Source organism: Strigops habroptila, chromosome 4 (genome assembly GCF_004027225.2).
Source record: "Strigops habroptila isolate Jane chromosome 4, bStrHab1.2.pri, whole genome shotgun sequence".
Taxonomy (NCBI): domain Eukaryota; kingdom Metazoa; phylum Chordata; class Aves; order Psittaciformes; family Psittacidae; genus Strigops; species Strigops habroptila.
Window position 1 is genome coordinate 68,727,682 of NC_046358.1, and position 13,986 is coordinate 68,741,667.

The 13,986-nt window shown below is 53.5% G+C and overlaps 1 protein-coding gene across 8 annotated transcripts in view; it reads right to left on the reverse strand.

The window, feature by feature from the left end:
- Positions 1-5,003: 5,003 nt before the first annotated feature.
- The window catches only part of LOC115607335 (ankyrin repeat and fibronectin type-III domain-containing protein 1-like), a 235,916-nt gene continuing 226,933 nt past the window's right edge, over positions 5,004-13,986 (reverse strand). For all 8 annotated transcript variants that reach the window (XM_030484529.1, XM_030484527.1, XM_030484528.1 and 5 more), the window contains 9 exons: positions 12,971-13,090; positions 11,735-11,950; positions 11,248-11,414; positions 10,381-10,531; positions 10,018-10,186; positions 9,582-9,748; positions 8,858-9,068; positions 7,901-8,568; positions 5,004-6,230 (listed from right to left, as the gene is read on the reverse strand). In XM_030484529.1, coding sequence (XP_030340389.1) covers positions 6,177-6,230; positions 7,901-8,568; positions 8,858-9,068; positions 9,582-9,748; positions 10,018-10,186; positions 10,381-10,531; positions 11,248-11,414; positions 11,735-11,950; positions 12,971-13,090 — 1,923 coding nt within the window. In that variant the 3' untranslated portion in view covers positions 5,004-6,176. The remainder of the gene's footprint in view (positions 6,231-7,900; positions 8,569-8,857; positions 9,069-9,581; positions 9,749-10,017; positions 10,187-10,380; positions 10,532-11,247; positions 11,415-11,734; positions 11,951-12,970; positions 13,091-13,986) is intronic.

Consider the following 13,986-nt stretch of genomic DNA (forward strand, 5'->3'; position numbering starts at 1 on the left):
CAGCTCAAAAACAGTCAAAGAGCAAAATCATACTTTTGTTGCTATCTTAAGATCAAATTAAACTACTTCAGGACAAACACATTTGCACCTCCAAAGGTTCTTTAAAGCCTGAGTCAGCACAGTTCATGCTTCAGTTTTAAGCTCAGCTTTGAGCATGTGGTTTACAATCTATTGGATTAAGCTGGGGCTTGAGGGTATTGTTTTAACACATCATCTGTTGGGTTTTTCTTTTTTGTTCCCATCAAAAAGGCAGTTTTAGTCATAACTGTCATAAAGGACTGCTGGTTTCAACACATGGTATCCTCCAAAAGTTTTGAGTTAGGACAGACTTGTAGATAGGCACTGGCCTGTTTCTGCGTTGTGGCTTTTCAAGTGAAAATGAGTTTGTTAAAAAAACCAAACCAAACCAAACCAAACTTTTTTTTTTTTTCTTTTTTTTTTTAAGTGGAAAATAAAATAAAGCAGTATTGCTTCCTCATGAATTTTTATCTTTGTATTTTCACTTCCTGTTTTCACTATGTTTTATTTTGCACGTCGCTTTGGGAACAGACTTTCTTCTGTCCCAGGAATTTTCATGGAGTGGAAAGAGCTGTTTCCTGCCTAGTCTATAGGTGAGTTTGAAGAACCTCAAGCCAAAAAATCCTAGACACACCAAAGTCAGCCGGAGCTTTCCAATGGTGCTAATGTTACCAGGACTCTCATCTCCTCCAATCCAAGTATCTTTGTGGTTGGGAAATTGCAATCTCGGTCTAAAATCTGCATTGTCCAGCTTGGTGCCACATGGGAAGTGGCTTTGCCCACAGCAAACAGAGTAGACCAGTGTGTGGTTTCCCAGAGAAACCTGGGCTGTCTGAGTGAAGGCCACTTGACAGCAAGCCTCAGGCTAACAGTGTTTTGCTCAGTGGCTGCTCGGCAAAGCTGCATGCTCAGTGGGCATCTGTGCTGGGGATGGAAAGTGTGGGCACCCCGCAACTCCTTGAGTCACCCAGCATAAATCTGATCACACCACATTGCAACATGGCAACTCTATTTATAATCTATGTGGGTAAACAGTCCATGTAACTGCACAGTAATTGTACAGAGTTCCTACAGATGATAGAGCAATAATTAACTCAGTAATTGCATGTGCCAGAATAGCCCTGGAACTTCTACAATGTGTTTTGGATGCTTGCTCGCTTTCTCACCTTCTGTTTGAGGGAAGAAAGGCTTCCACTGACTAACAGATCATGGTCAGAGCATCTCTCCTCTGTGGACAGTGCTGCTGCTATATCGAAAGCGTAGCTTCTCAGCTTTCCCCCATAACCAGAACCAGACAGAAGCAGAAGTCAAGCGAAAAAACAGGAAGGAGAAAAAGGCAGAAAAGAAAAGAAAACAAACATCAAACCCCTCCATGTTTCAGACTCAGAGAGCCAAACCTTGGGCAATACAAAGCTGGATTTTTGTCTGATAAACTGAGCAACTCCCTTTGGATAGGAGAAAAGAAATGCAGATGCTTTAGAACTGATGTCAACAAGCTCCTGATTTTGGGGAGAAAATTCAGTGTCCCAGTTCAGGTTTATGATGAATCCATACAATGTGAGCAAAATGCCATGCAGGCATGTCTCTTCTGTATACTAATGCATACTGTATACTATACTGTATACCAATGCATTCCCATTTACCTTCATGGAAGTGTGCCAGTTTTCTCCTGCTGAACCTCTGGACCTGGATCTACCTCCAAGTAGAGGGAGGAGATCTGGCTGCTAGACTGGACAAGTTGATATTTTGCTTTCAGTGTCCTCAGCAGCAAAAACTAATACACTGACCTGCATTTAAATGCTGTTAGTGACAGAAGTGACTTTGACAAAGAGATGAAAAGCCCTCACAAAGTACAAACTGTTCTGCAGCATCATCTTCTGGTGCTCCACGGCACCTGGAAGAAGAGGGCAGGGAAGGTAGGGAATGCATCCCCATGCAATGCCCACTGCTGCCCTCAGACCCGGCACACTGCTGTCTGGAAAGGAAACCCCAGAGCCATTCGGTTTGCTGTTGGCTTAAGGTCAGCAGGAGTCAAGCAGTGTTGGCAAGGTGAGCGTTCCTATTGAGCTCAGGGCTGCTCTCCATTTCTCCCAGACCTCTGCTTCTGCTCCACCTTCCTGAAAAGCATTGCTCAAATCTGCCCTAACCCAGATGAGGTTTCCAAGGGTGCCCCATCCACCAGGATGCAGGGTTGTCTAGGTTAGATGGGTGTATGTCACTCAGGTAGGGCTGTCGTGCAGGGTGTCTGGGGCCAGGCAGAGGGGGTTATTGCATGCTGGAGGTGCTCGCCTGGCCCCCGTGGGTGTACTGGAGAAAAGGAAGTGTCCAAGCAAAATGATGCCTCTTCCAGCTGCAGCTCCATTGCTTTCCTATGCCAGGAGAGAGCAGGGCTGAGGCCAAGTGCTCTGGGGATCTTCCTCCATAGCCTGTGCCACGGTGCACACGCCAGAGCAAGAGCCAGGCTCGTCCTCACTGAGAAAGCCCCTTCACCAAACCTCTGCCACCAGTGTGAGGAGACCTGCCATGGCAAACACTGTCAATCCTTGTGCTGCTGAGGACAGCCCTGGCTCCTCCTCGCCTGACAACATACCTTGTCACGCCGTGCCGTTGCCCAGAGAGCCATCATGAAGCTGATGTGAGGTTGTCAGCCTCGTACCAGCCTTGCTTGGGCCACTTGCTGCCAGATGCATGGCTTTGGGTTGGAGAAAGAAGGGAACAGAGAGCAACCGAGGCACAGAGAGATGAAGAAGTCGAGCAACACTTGATCCATTTAATTCAGAGCCTCAGTGCCCCTTAGGGCCTTGAGCCACTAAGCCCCAGTCAACTGTAACACCAGAGCATGCATCACATCATAGCCTTCAAATATTAAAAACCAACCTTCATGTAAACAGCTCATGGTGCTAGGCTGTTTCAAGGAGCCACATAGGCTCCCCACAGCCCTTAGCACTGAGGTTATAGCCTTAGAGACTGCCACATGCAGAGTCTACATGGTTTCTGCTCCTGCTCCTTGGCTATGGGGAAGGACAGGAGAGTGTCTGAACGCTTAAAGACCTATTTAGAAAGAAAACATTGGGATGTGCCAATGAAGGCATCCAGGGAGAGAAGGAGAATGGGAAAGCAATCTTCCAATACCTCAAGGGGGGCTACAAGAAAGCTGCTTTATGGTCCCTTCCAACTCAAACCATTCCATGATTCTATGATTCCATGAAAAGATGAAACCACCTTGCAAGTGCCATTCTTCAAGAAATATTGCATAGCGGAGACTGCCCCAGAAATCCCTCTTCTTCCCCAGGCCCTCTTTGCATTGCTCTTCATAGTAGTCCCAACTTATCATGCATCATTTACCAGCATAGGACAGATGTGTCCACAAATTCCATCTCACAAGGTTGAAGATGTGCTTGGCAAAGGAGTGAGGCTTCCACCAGGACATCACATGTCCCAGTGCTGCTTGTAGAGGGGTTTCCTATGCAACTGCTATGGAACTTCTACCCTTCCCATTCTGACTGCCTCCAACTCTGCTTCTATCCAGGCCTCTGCTCTTTCCCTCTTCCTCTTCCAGGTGAGAGGAGGAGCTCCCATGGAACCATGTACTGCTTTTGTTTCCTGCAGCCGAGTGATACATCCTACTATGCAGCCAGAGAAATTCCTGCAGAAAAGCACTGCCCAGCCAGCGAGATCCTCCCTGGTCAGGGGCTCTGCATAGAGAAATGTGGGGAACCAGGTCTCAGCAGGGTCTAGCTGCAGATCTTGCCCATGCCCACCCTAACCAAAGAGTCAGCACCTAGCTTTGGGTCACAGCTCCATCTTGCTCAATGGCTTCTAGGAGAAGAGAACAATTGCCTAAGAAAAGGGAAGGCCTTTCTCCCCTCTGAGTTCAAGTAAAAGGGCAGCAAGAGCTGCATGGATCCATGCTCCAGAGCATCAGGAACACAGATGTAGTTTTCAGTTCATAACCCTGCTCTAATACTGAATTCACTCTGTGACTTGCAGAAAGCCACATAATAGTTTTCTACCAATTGTGCCTTCCCTCTCCTCTGCCCCAGGCTCTGAGCATCAGTAGGTGATGCATGTGAACAGGATCTTGCTAGGGAGGGGCTCTTGCCTCTTCAGGGTGTGGATGCCCATGGATGCTCAACAAGGGGAACCTCTGCACTCGTAACATTTCTTCCTTGACCTGGGAAACTGGGATTGGTTTGAACTTGAGGCAGGAGACAAGGGAAGGGGAAAGGAGATGGGAGAAGTGCTTTTTAAACGTTCCTTTGCCTCTCACCTCCGCATCCCACAGTGGTACTGGCGCTGAGGTCAATGCAGTGCGGCTGACTTGCACCAACTGAGGGGCTGGCACACAATCCTCCCTTATGAGTGCTTCTGATGTGCGTGGCAAAGGGCTTGTGCTGGGATATATCCCTGCCTGCACTGCAGCAAGGTGAGGAACAATGGACCTTCACCCCAGCACCCTGCAATGGGGTCTGCTGCCCACCCCAAACCCCTCCACGCAGAGAGAAGGGGAGTGAGGTGACTGCTAAAGGGGCATCAGCAGCACGGGTCTCACCTCACCAAGGGCCACAAGCCCCATCACCTTGCTTGGAAGTGTTTGTGCCAGCTGCAATACAGCTGTGAGCTCTCGCTGCCTTCCACTCCCTTCTGGTGCCCTTCCCTCGGTGGCTTCATGCACTTCACTGCAGATGCTCAGGGCCTGCGACCATCGAGTGTCGAACACCACGTGGAGGTGGCTGCCTTTGCATGCCACTGCCTTATTTTATTTTACTGCCTTACAGAGCAACAAAGCCCAGAAAAAAACATTTTTAACTTGCACTTCACTCCTACACATGGGATTTGGGTGTTAATAAGCCTCCACGTAAGCCTCCACAGAGAGCATCCCATGAAACACTCCTGGGAAAGGTGAGTCCAGCCCTTGAAAGGGCCAATTTGGGGGATGAAGGAAAGCTATCCATCAAGCCCCAAGAAGGAACAGTGCTACGCAGTCAGCAGCAGTCATCTTTACTATGGACCATAGGAGATCAGAAAAATAACCTTGTTAACAAGAGACCTAGTGGCTAACAAAACATCATGCTATAGGACATACAAGAGAGGCCAAGCACAATTACCAGAACAAAATAGCAACTGAGGAGGCAAGGAAAACCCAGGGTGGTGTGCAGGGTGCTGCAGGAGATGATGCCCTATAGCAAACCTCTAGTAGCGGTATCAACACGGCTGTGTGCACGCCTGTGTGCGCATGGGGCCGGCTGCCTTTAAAACAAGTCAAAGGGTCTTCACCTCTTACATGACTCCAGTGTTTCCAGCACAATTATTATTAATATATCCTCACAAAAAAAAAAATAAAAAAAATCATTTTGTCCCAAGAACTACGTGCAAGGATTGTTTCTCCAGGTCCAGTGAAAGGAGGACAGATGGGAAAACACCCTTCTCAGTGCTGTCCTTGGGACTCCTGCCCTCTCTTCACTGACACCACAACCCTCTCCAGCAACCCTCTGTGGCTTTGCTTTCAGTGAATCCCAACAAGTCCTTTTGAGAAAAAGAAGAAAGAAAAAAAAAAGGTATTGCTGCTTCTTCTTGTCATATTTTTTTCCTCTCTCTCTCCCCCCCTTTCCCCTTAAAAATGTTTACTTTCAGAAATTCCATTCCTGCAGAGATTCCTCCCAAGCTCTGAGGTCCCCACACTCCACCCTCCTCTTCTGCAGTCAGAAAAACTGAGTCTTGATGTCTCTTTGGTTAAAAAAAAAAAACAAAAAAACCACAAACAAATAACACACAGCCCAGTATGATCCCATCTGCCCCACAACGCCTGATGAGAGGGTGTCTGTGGAAGAAGGAAGCACCAGAGACAAGCTGTCTGCTCTCTGGAAGCTGAGGTCCCCGTGCCGCCCAGCCTGTCTCCTGCTCTCATACGGTGGTCGCTGGCCCGTACTGGAAGCACACGAGGGGATGTCTCATTGATCCGGATCAATAGAAACCGCCCCTCAGGCCGGGCCGTTTGGAGTGACGAGAAGGCCAAGAAGTCGATCGGGAAGCCACCGGCTCACTGTCGTCGGAAGTGAACACCAGTCCGGAAGTGCTCCAGCTGCTCATCGCCATAGGCAGAAGGTGTCTGAGCCACCGCAGCACACTGCCGGGAACACCTCATTCAATCTCGAGCACTAACCAGCGTCTAACCACGCTCCCAGCGGCTTGTCTGGCTGGTGATATTGCAGCTGCAGAAAGAGAAAAGAGAGGATGGGATGTAAGTAGGTGAGAGATGGATGTAAGGGGGAGGAATGAGGAGGAACTGGGGACCAGAGCCAGCACATGGCATGTCCTACAGCGGTGATTAGGAGGGTGAAGAACTGCCACCCCATGGTGCCTGCTGAGCACATGGCAGCAGCCCAGCATGGAGCTGTGGGCATGTTGTGCCCCAGGATACCCGAACTCCTGCGCTGCTTCCTTGCCTTCACTACACTGAGTCCTTACAGCTCAACTCTTGCATGTGTCACCTACACTCGCCTGCTTAACTCAGGCTGCCCACCATGCCATTATCTGCCCCCAGAGAGGGATAGTCCCAGCCCTGCTCCTGGAATCTGTATAAAGTCCCTCTCACAAGCAGGATCCAGACCATCAGACCAGCTGAACCACAATGGGTCTACCAAATTAGTGGTGCTGAGCTGAAGCCTCTTTGGGAAGCAGCGCTAGATTTCACCCCATTCACAAGCTCGAAGTTCTCCCACCAACAGCTGTCCCTCTGTTTCCTTGGGGACTGCCCATGAATCCCAAATACAGCCAAGAAAACGAGCTCATCTGGGATTCTGGCTGCTAATGACCATCGGGAGTCCGCTACTTGACTTCAAAGGCCCTGAAGCAGGACATCCATTCTTGCCCGGGGAAGGCGACGGTTTCCTTTGGCACATCGGTAAGGGCTTGCGGCAGCACCTCAGCAGGATGGTCCAAGCCCTCGACCCACGTGGGCCCTGCCAGCTCCCAACAACCACTGCAGGCCTCAGCTGATTTACACTAGCTCAGGAGCCTTTCCTTTGAACTTGCATTTCTTCGAGAAGAACATCATAAAATGCTTCCAAACAGGCATGTCCAGAGCTTTGCAACTTCAAAAGCCACGTGGGCAGCCCGCCAGGAACCTGAGGGCTGCACTTCAGTGGCATAGAAATCTATGGGAATTTCTCCAATGGAAAATAAAATACCGTGAGGCAGATTCCCCCCTGCTTCTAACATCCCACTGGGTGTGGAGACACCAGCTATCGGAGCTGCCCATCAGATCAGCCCCTTGACCCCAACACCTGAGCAAGGAAGCAGCTTCACCTGCTCCCTTTCAAGGGCTGGAGACGAGTGGCTCCTGCTCTCCCTTCCTCAAAGGCACACATGGCTGGAAGTGGGAACACAGACCCTGGGGCAAAGGGAGGCTGTTGGGAGAGCCAGGGCCAGGCCAGGGGGGCGATGGCTGGATTTCAGCTGTGGGACTGATGTGGTTCAACACCAGGATGTGGCGAAGAAAACCCATCTATGTGACCTTTGCTCACTGCCTGCCCACTCTGGGTGGTACTAACCTACTGAACCACAGGCTGAGAGCTGAACCACAGCTCTGCTGCCTTGTGCCCCCAAAATCCTTGATCCCATGGACCTGGCTCACCCCCTCTGCAGCAACAGCTATCACTCCTGAAGAACCATGCACCCTATCCCTACTACAGGGACACAGGGACTCAGGGCAGGAGAGCTGTGGGTCTCCAGGGGACCTCACCCCTGGGACGGTGGAGGATGGAGAGGGCAATGCCAGGCAAGGGGCATGCGAGCCCCCGCTGCCCACCTCCCCATCCTGCCAGCCCTTTCCATTTGTGCCCAGCAGAGCTGCGGCGCTGCCCTTTGCAGGCTCCAGTACCTTGACACTGGTCTCTTTGGAGAGTCCAGTCTCGTACTGAGGGCAGACCCGCAAGGTGACAGAGCCCAACTTCTTCCCTTGGTCACCCAAACACCCAGGCTGCTCCGGCTGCTCCTGGAAGTTCTGAGTCCACTCGGCTGAGCGCGTCCTGAAGATGGGCTGGGAGCCCTGCGTGCTGCATCCGTACTCGGGGCTGGATGTCACTGCAGTCCCCAGCCTGCGCTGGCCGCAGTGGCCCGTGGTCCTGCTCTCCGTCAGGGAGCTGTCGACGGAGCCAGGGCAGGACTTCCTGGCCACCTGGCAGAGCGGTTTGGGGAAGTCCAGGCTGCTGGTTCGGACGCAATATGCCTGCCGCTTTTCCGTGATGCGCAGCAGCTCAATCTGCCGGCTGGGCAGCACGAAATCGCTGTCGTAGAGCTCAGCAGGTGGCTGGGGCTCCTCCGGTGGCGGTGGCAGCGGTGGGGGGGTCTTGAGCTCATGGGTCTGCAGGACATCCGGGGCACTGTCCCGCAGGGTGCGGGCAGCCCTTTTGCCACAGCACTCGGGCCCCGAGGAGCAGTACACCAGGTCGAGCTCCTTCGGGCTCTGTGCCCTGCTGGAGTCGTAGTCACTGTCGGTGGCCAGGAACACCTCCGAGGAGCCCTCCTCATCTGACAGCCCATGTGAGTCTGCAAGGGGTGTAAGAGAAGCAAAGAGAGGTTCAGTCTTGGTGTTGGCAACCCCGGCTGAGAGGTTGGACTCATCTGTACCAGACGGAGTCCAAGGAAGCCCCAGAGCGTTCAACCCCTCACTGTACACCCATGCTGCGCTTGCCAAGACACAGGCAGAGCAGGTACTACCCCAACCAAGATCAACTGCCCTGCCTGTACTCCCAACACTAGCCCTGCCTGTACCTCCATGGTGCAGGGGCAGCCCCTGAGCCCACCAGGCAGGAGTTTTGCAAAGCCGGGTCCTTACCAGAGTTGAGCTTACGGCTGGTCTCTGGTGAGGGCGCTGGGGAGGGAAGGTACTCGAGGTGGGACGAGGTGGACCGCGTTTTCTCCTTCATTGCACCTCCAGCCTCACTGAGGAAGCCACTGAGAGACACTCCACAGGAGGGCTGCTTGTACCGGGCGTGTTGCAGAGCATCCATAATCCAGCGCATCTCACGCCAGATCTCCTCCATTTGCTGCCAAAACAGGACAGGACGGATCCCTTTCAAAAAGCAAACAGCAGCAACAAAAAAGCCCCACAGCAAAACATGGGCTCTCCCACACACCTTTCCCAAGAGGCAAAAGGGGGAATCCCTGAGTCAGGAAACCCCAAGAAAGTGCTCTCAGGTGGGAAGATGCTGCTTCTACCACTAGTGGTTCAGGCAGGGGTGCTGGAAAAGGGGTAGTGTGGGGTGCTTTTTTGTACGGCCATCCCAAAATGCACTTCCAGGCCCTTTTCTAGCTAGGTGGGGAGCCGCAGAGCAGGAGTCTCTGGCTCTCCCATCAGGATTTTTAATGTGATTGTTGCTACACAAAGCCCTGCCTGCTGCTGCCCTACAGAGAAACTCCACTACGTCCCAGCCAACAGGACCAGTGAACAGCCCCAGTGCAGATGCTTCTGCAGCTCATCCAGGGCATCACTGTCCTGGCCACATCCCATAGGCACCATCAAGTCCTGCTCCTCCCCAGCACGCTCCCACTGTGCGCACCTGGATATAGTCCTGAACCTGCTGGTGCCTCTGCTTTGCAGTGGAGAGCTCGGCATCGGAAAAGGCTTCTCTGAGGCTCTGCTGAGAGAGGAGCGACTCCAGCTCCAGAAGCGCGGACACCTGGCAGTACTGGCTGATGAACTCCCGGTCGTACGTGAAGAAGTGGACTGGGGAATGGAAAAAAAGAGAGGAGGGTTGAAAAACATCAGGTCCTGGCTGTGGATGCCCTACAGGCTCCTCCCGGCTCACTCAACACAGGGAGGAGGGACTGCACTCCTCCAGCCTCTCTGGACAGCCCTCAGCATCCCCCTCCATCCCTCCTCTCCTGGGGAAGGTGAGGGAGCTCCAGCACACCCCACTGCCCACCCCAGCTCTCAGGAGGTCTCAGAGGACAAGGAGACCAGCAAGGTTGGTTTTTGGCATTCCCTTTCCTCACCTAGCTCGAAGATCTGCAGTGGCAGCGTAAGGAAGCCAGAGCGAGGGGTGTAAGGGTTGTTCTGGCCTGGGGCAGTGCAGACGTCATCTGACGGAGGCAGCAGCAGCAGGAAGGAGACCTGGCCCCCAAAGTCCAGCACCTCTTGGCTGTACAGACGGAAATCTCTGGCCTGCAAGAAGACACTGCAGTAAGGGCTGCAAACATCACCTGGTGGGCCCTCCAGCAAGTGCTCATCCACAGTGGAGTCCTCAGGGACCGCCTGAAGCCGCGGGACATTGCTGTTTCAGCACACAGCCAGCGCTCCTGGCTTCTGGCATAAAATGCACACTTCCCTATCTCTCTTACTTCTAAAAGTCTCTCTACCTCTTGCAACGGGATGTTGACCAGGGTCGTCAGCTCCTTGATGGCCACTTGGAGCTCCTGAAACAAGTGGTTCTGGGAGGTCTCAGCCTCTGGCTCCACAGGAACAGGCTCCTCCACGCTGACCATCTTCTGCAGCCATTCCCACTCCTCCCTGGAGAAGGGCAGAGAAAGACAAGTGAAGGAGGGAGCAGCTTGGGATGGACCTTGCAATCACTACAAGAGCTATGTTTGGTCAGCTGTTCCTCCCCCAGACAGTGCAGCATCCCAAGGGATGAAGGAGCTACAGAGGTAGAGGGGGACTTTGGTTTGCTACAGCTCCAGGCTGCCCTGCATGGCAGGCAGCGGGGCTGCGAGGCTGAGAGAGCTGGGCTTGTTCAGCCTGGAGAAGAGAAGGCTCCTTAAGGGAAAACCTTAGAGCAGCTCCCAGTGCCTAAAGGGGCTACAGGAAACCTGGAGAGGGGCTTTGGACAAGGGCCTGTAGGGACAGGCCAAGGGGGAATGGCTTTAACCTGACAGAGGGGAGATTGAGATGAGCTCTCAGGCAGAAGTTCTTCCCTGTGAGGGTGCTGAGGTGCTGGCACAGGGTGCCCAGAGAAGCTGTGGCTGCCCCATCCCTGGCAGTGTTCAAGGCCAGGCTGGAGGGGGCTTGGAGCAACCTGCTCTAGTGGAAGTTGTTCCTGCCCATGGCAGGGGGTTGGAACTGGATGAGTTTTAAGGTCCCTCCAACCCAAACCAGTCTGGGATCCTATGATTCTATGGTTCTCTGAGTAAGATGCTGCTGCCAGGAGCTGAAGAGCAGAAGCAGGAGGTGATGGGGGCTCTTAGGCCTGAAGGGACACAGGAGCCTGGCTGCTCTGCAAGCCCCACCTGGAGATGTTGGGGTTAGAGCGAATCTTCACGTGGCACAGGATGTTGGGGAGTTGCTCTGGCACCAGCACTCGGATCTGATCCACGGCACTGCAGAGCTTCAAGTAGCCCAAGTAGAGGCCCGGGGAGAGGGCATGGCTGCTCCGCTGGTGGTAAGCCAGCTTGTCCTGAGGAGAAAGGCACTGCTGTTGGAGCAAGCCCTGGCAGTGGGGCTCTCTCCCGCCCTGGTGCCGGCTGCCATGGCACAGCCAGACCAGCTGGCAGAAGGGAAGCAGCAAAGTACAATCCGTTGCTGCCGGATGAGCCTGGCACCAGCTTGATTCCTCCCCTTGAAGCTACAGGGTTTCTGCAGGCTGGCTGTGCTCTGCTCCCCCTCTGCCTGCAGCCAGCACTGAATCCTTGGTGGCCCAAGGAGGAGCAGGAGAGTGCTGGCGGTCCCACAATTGAGCCCACAGCAATTCCCTGTGGCAACAGCACCGGGCAGCACCTGGATGGAGATCAGCAGCGTGTCCAGAGCAGTGGGCTCCTCTGGGGAGGACACAGACTTGCGACTGCTCTGCAGCTTGCAGATGGGAACCCATCGGACACTCTCAAAGGTCTGGTTGGTCTTCACCTCCTTCAGAGTGACGATGAGGATGTTGCCCTGTTTGTCTTTGACGGGCTCAAAGAAGACCTGCCCCAGGTCCTGGATACCCAGCAGCCCCTGCACAAAGGGATGGGAGGGCAGGAGAAAGACAGTGTCAGGGGACATCCTTAAGGCACAGTGCTCTGTGGATCAGGGCACCTGGGACATGACTGGCCAGGTTGTACGGGGCTTGGAGCAACCTGGTCTAGTGGAAGGTGTCCCTGCCCACAGCAGGGGGTTGGAACTGGATGAGCTTTAAGGTCATTTCCAACCCAAACCATTCCATGATTCTATGACTGCTCTCGTGAGACCCCACTTGGAGTACTGCGTACAGTTCTGGTGTCCTCAACATAAAAAGGACATGGAGCTGTTGGAGCGAGTCCAGAGGAGGGCCACAAGGATGATAAGAAGGCTGGAGCACCTCCCATATGAAGACAGGCTGAGAAAGTTGGGGCTGTTCAGCCTGGAGAAGAGAAGGCTGCGTGGTGACCTCATAGCAGCCTTCCAGTATCTGAAGGGGGTCTACAAGGATGCTGGGGAGGGACTCTTCCTTAGGGACTGTAGTGGTAGGACAAGGGGTAATGGGTTCAAACTTAAACAGAGGAAGTTTAGATTAGATATAAGGAAGAAGTTCTTTACAGTAAGGGTGGTGAAGCACTGGAATGGGTTGCCCAGGGAGGTTGTGGATGCTCCATCCCTGGCGGTGTTCAAGGCCAGGTTGGACAGAGCCTTGAGCCACATGGTTTAGGGCAAGGTGTCCCTGCCCATGGCAGGGGGGTTGGAACTAGATGATCTTAAGGTCCTTTCCAACCCTTACGATTCTATGATTCTATGATTCTATGACTGGCAGCTGCCTGCTGGAAAACAACCTGCCTGTTGAAACACCCACTGACAGCCCCCAGCCTTTCTGCATGAGATTGCCATGAAGCCGGACATGTCATGTACTAGGGAGGACAAGGCAGTGGCATCCCGTGCTGCCACTGACCATGCCTCAGGTAGGACCGGCAGACCCTGGGGCATTCCTGGCTGCAGCACGTCCACTTGCTGCTCCCAAGTGTCCCACAAGAAGCGCTTGCTCCCCACCCAGGCCACCCTCACCTGCATTTGCGAGATGGCCAGCAGCATCTTGAAGCGTGTCTGCAGGATGCAGGAGCAGGACGACTGGGAGACGGTGACACACTGCCGCAGCCACAGGATCTCATCCCACATGCATGACACCTGCAGCACACCAAAGGGCCATCAGCACTGGCCGCCGCTGCTTCACACAAAGGTGTCTTGGGGAAATCCATGTGCCTTTCTGTTTGAGATGGGTTAAGGATGTGCCTGGGCACATATTGCCTCTGAGCAGGGGTGGGATTTCCAATGCCACAGGCACCCTAAGGTGTCCTCAGAGCCTGTACCTGAGGGAAGTACCATGTGTGCCCACTCAGGTATCTGTCTTCATCTAGGACTGAGACTTTAAGTTTGAGTAGAAGATAGCCAAGGGAAGGAAGGAGAAGGTAGCCTTCTCCTTCACTAGGAGCAAAAGATTTTGTCCCTGAGTTGCCCACCTGCCCTTGCACTAAGCCTAGTGACATCAAAGACCAGCAGCACCCTGCACATTCTGCTTTGTACAGCAGAGGCAAAGCTGCCGAGGCAGGATCAGTTAAACAGCCAAGAAGCTGCTGGCATCCCTGTGGAGAGTCAGCAAGCATCCACCATGGTGGCACTGGTGCATCGCCCAACTTCGGGCTTCCTGGGGCTGGGCTGGAAGTGCCATTCCCTGGTGGTTTCTTGGTCTGAGCCTGCGCTGCCCCAGCACCCAGGGTGGAGGGAAGCTGCTGCCAGCTGAAGGCAGCTGTGTTCCATGATGGCTACTTGGCTCACCCCAGGCTGCTACTGGCTCTTGGCATTGCTCAGCCCTGCAGCGACACAGTGGAGGTCCTGGAGGCAGCCCAGGAACCACCAGATGTTGTGTTGTCTGGTGCTCACTTTGTGCACACAGGGTGTCCCCTGACACTTCTCCCAACCCTGAATTAGACCCAACCAGCCCCAGTGAGAGTGCCTCAAGCATGATGGGCACTGCTGCCTGCACTGGCAGCAGTGGGGAAGGTGCTGCAATGAAGGTGCTCTAC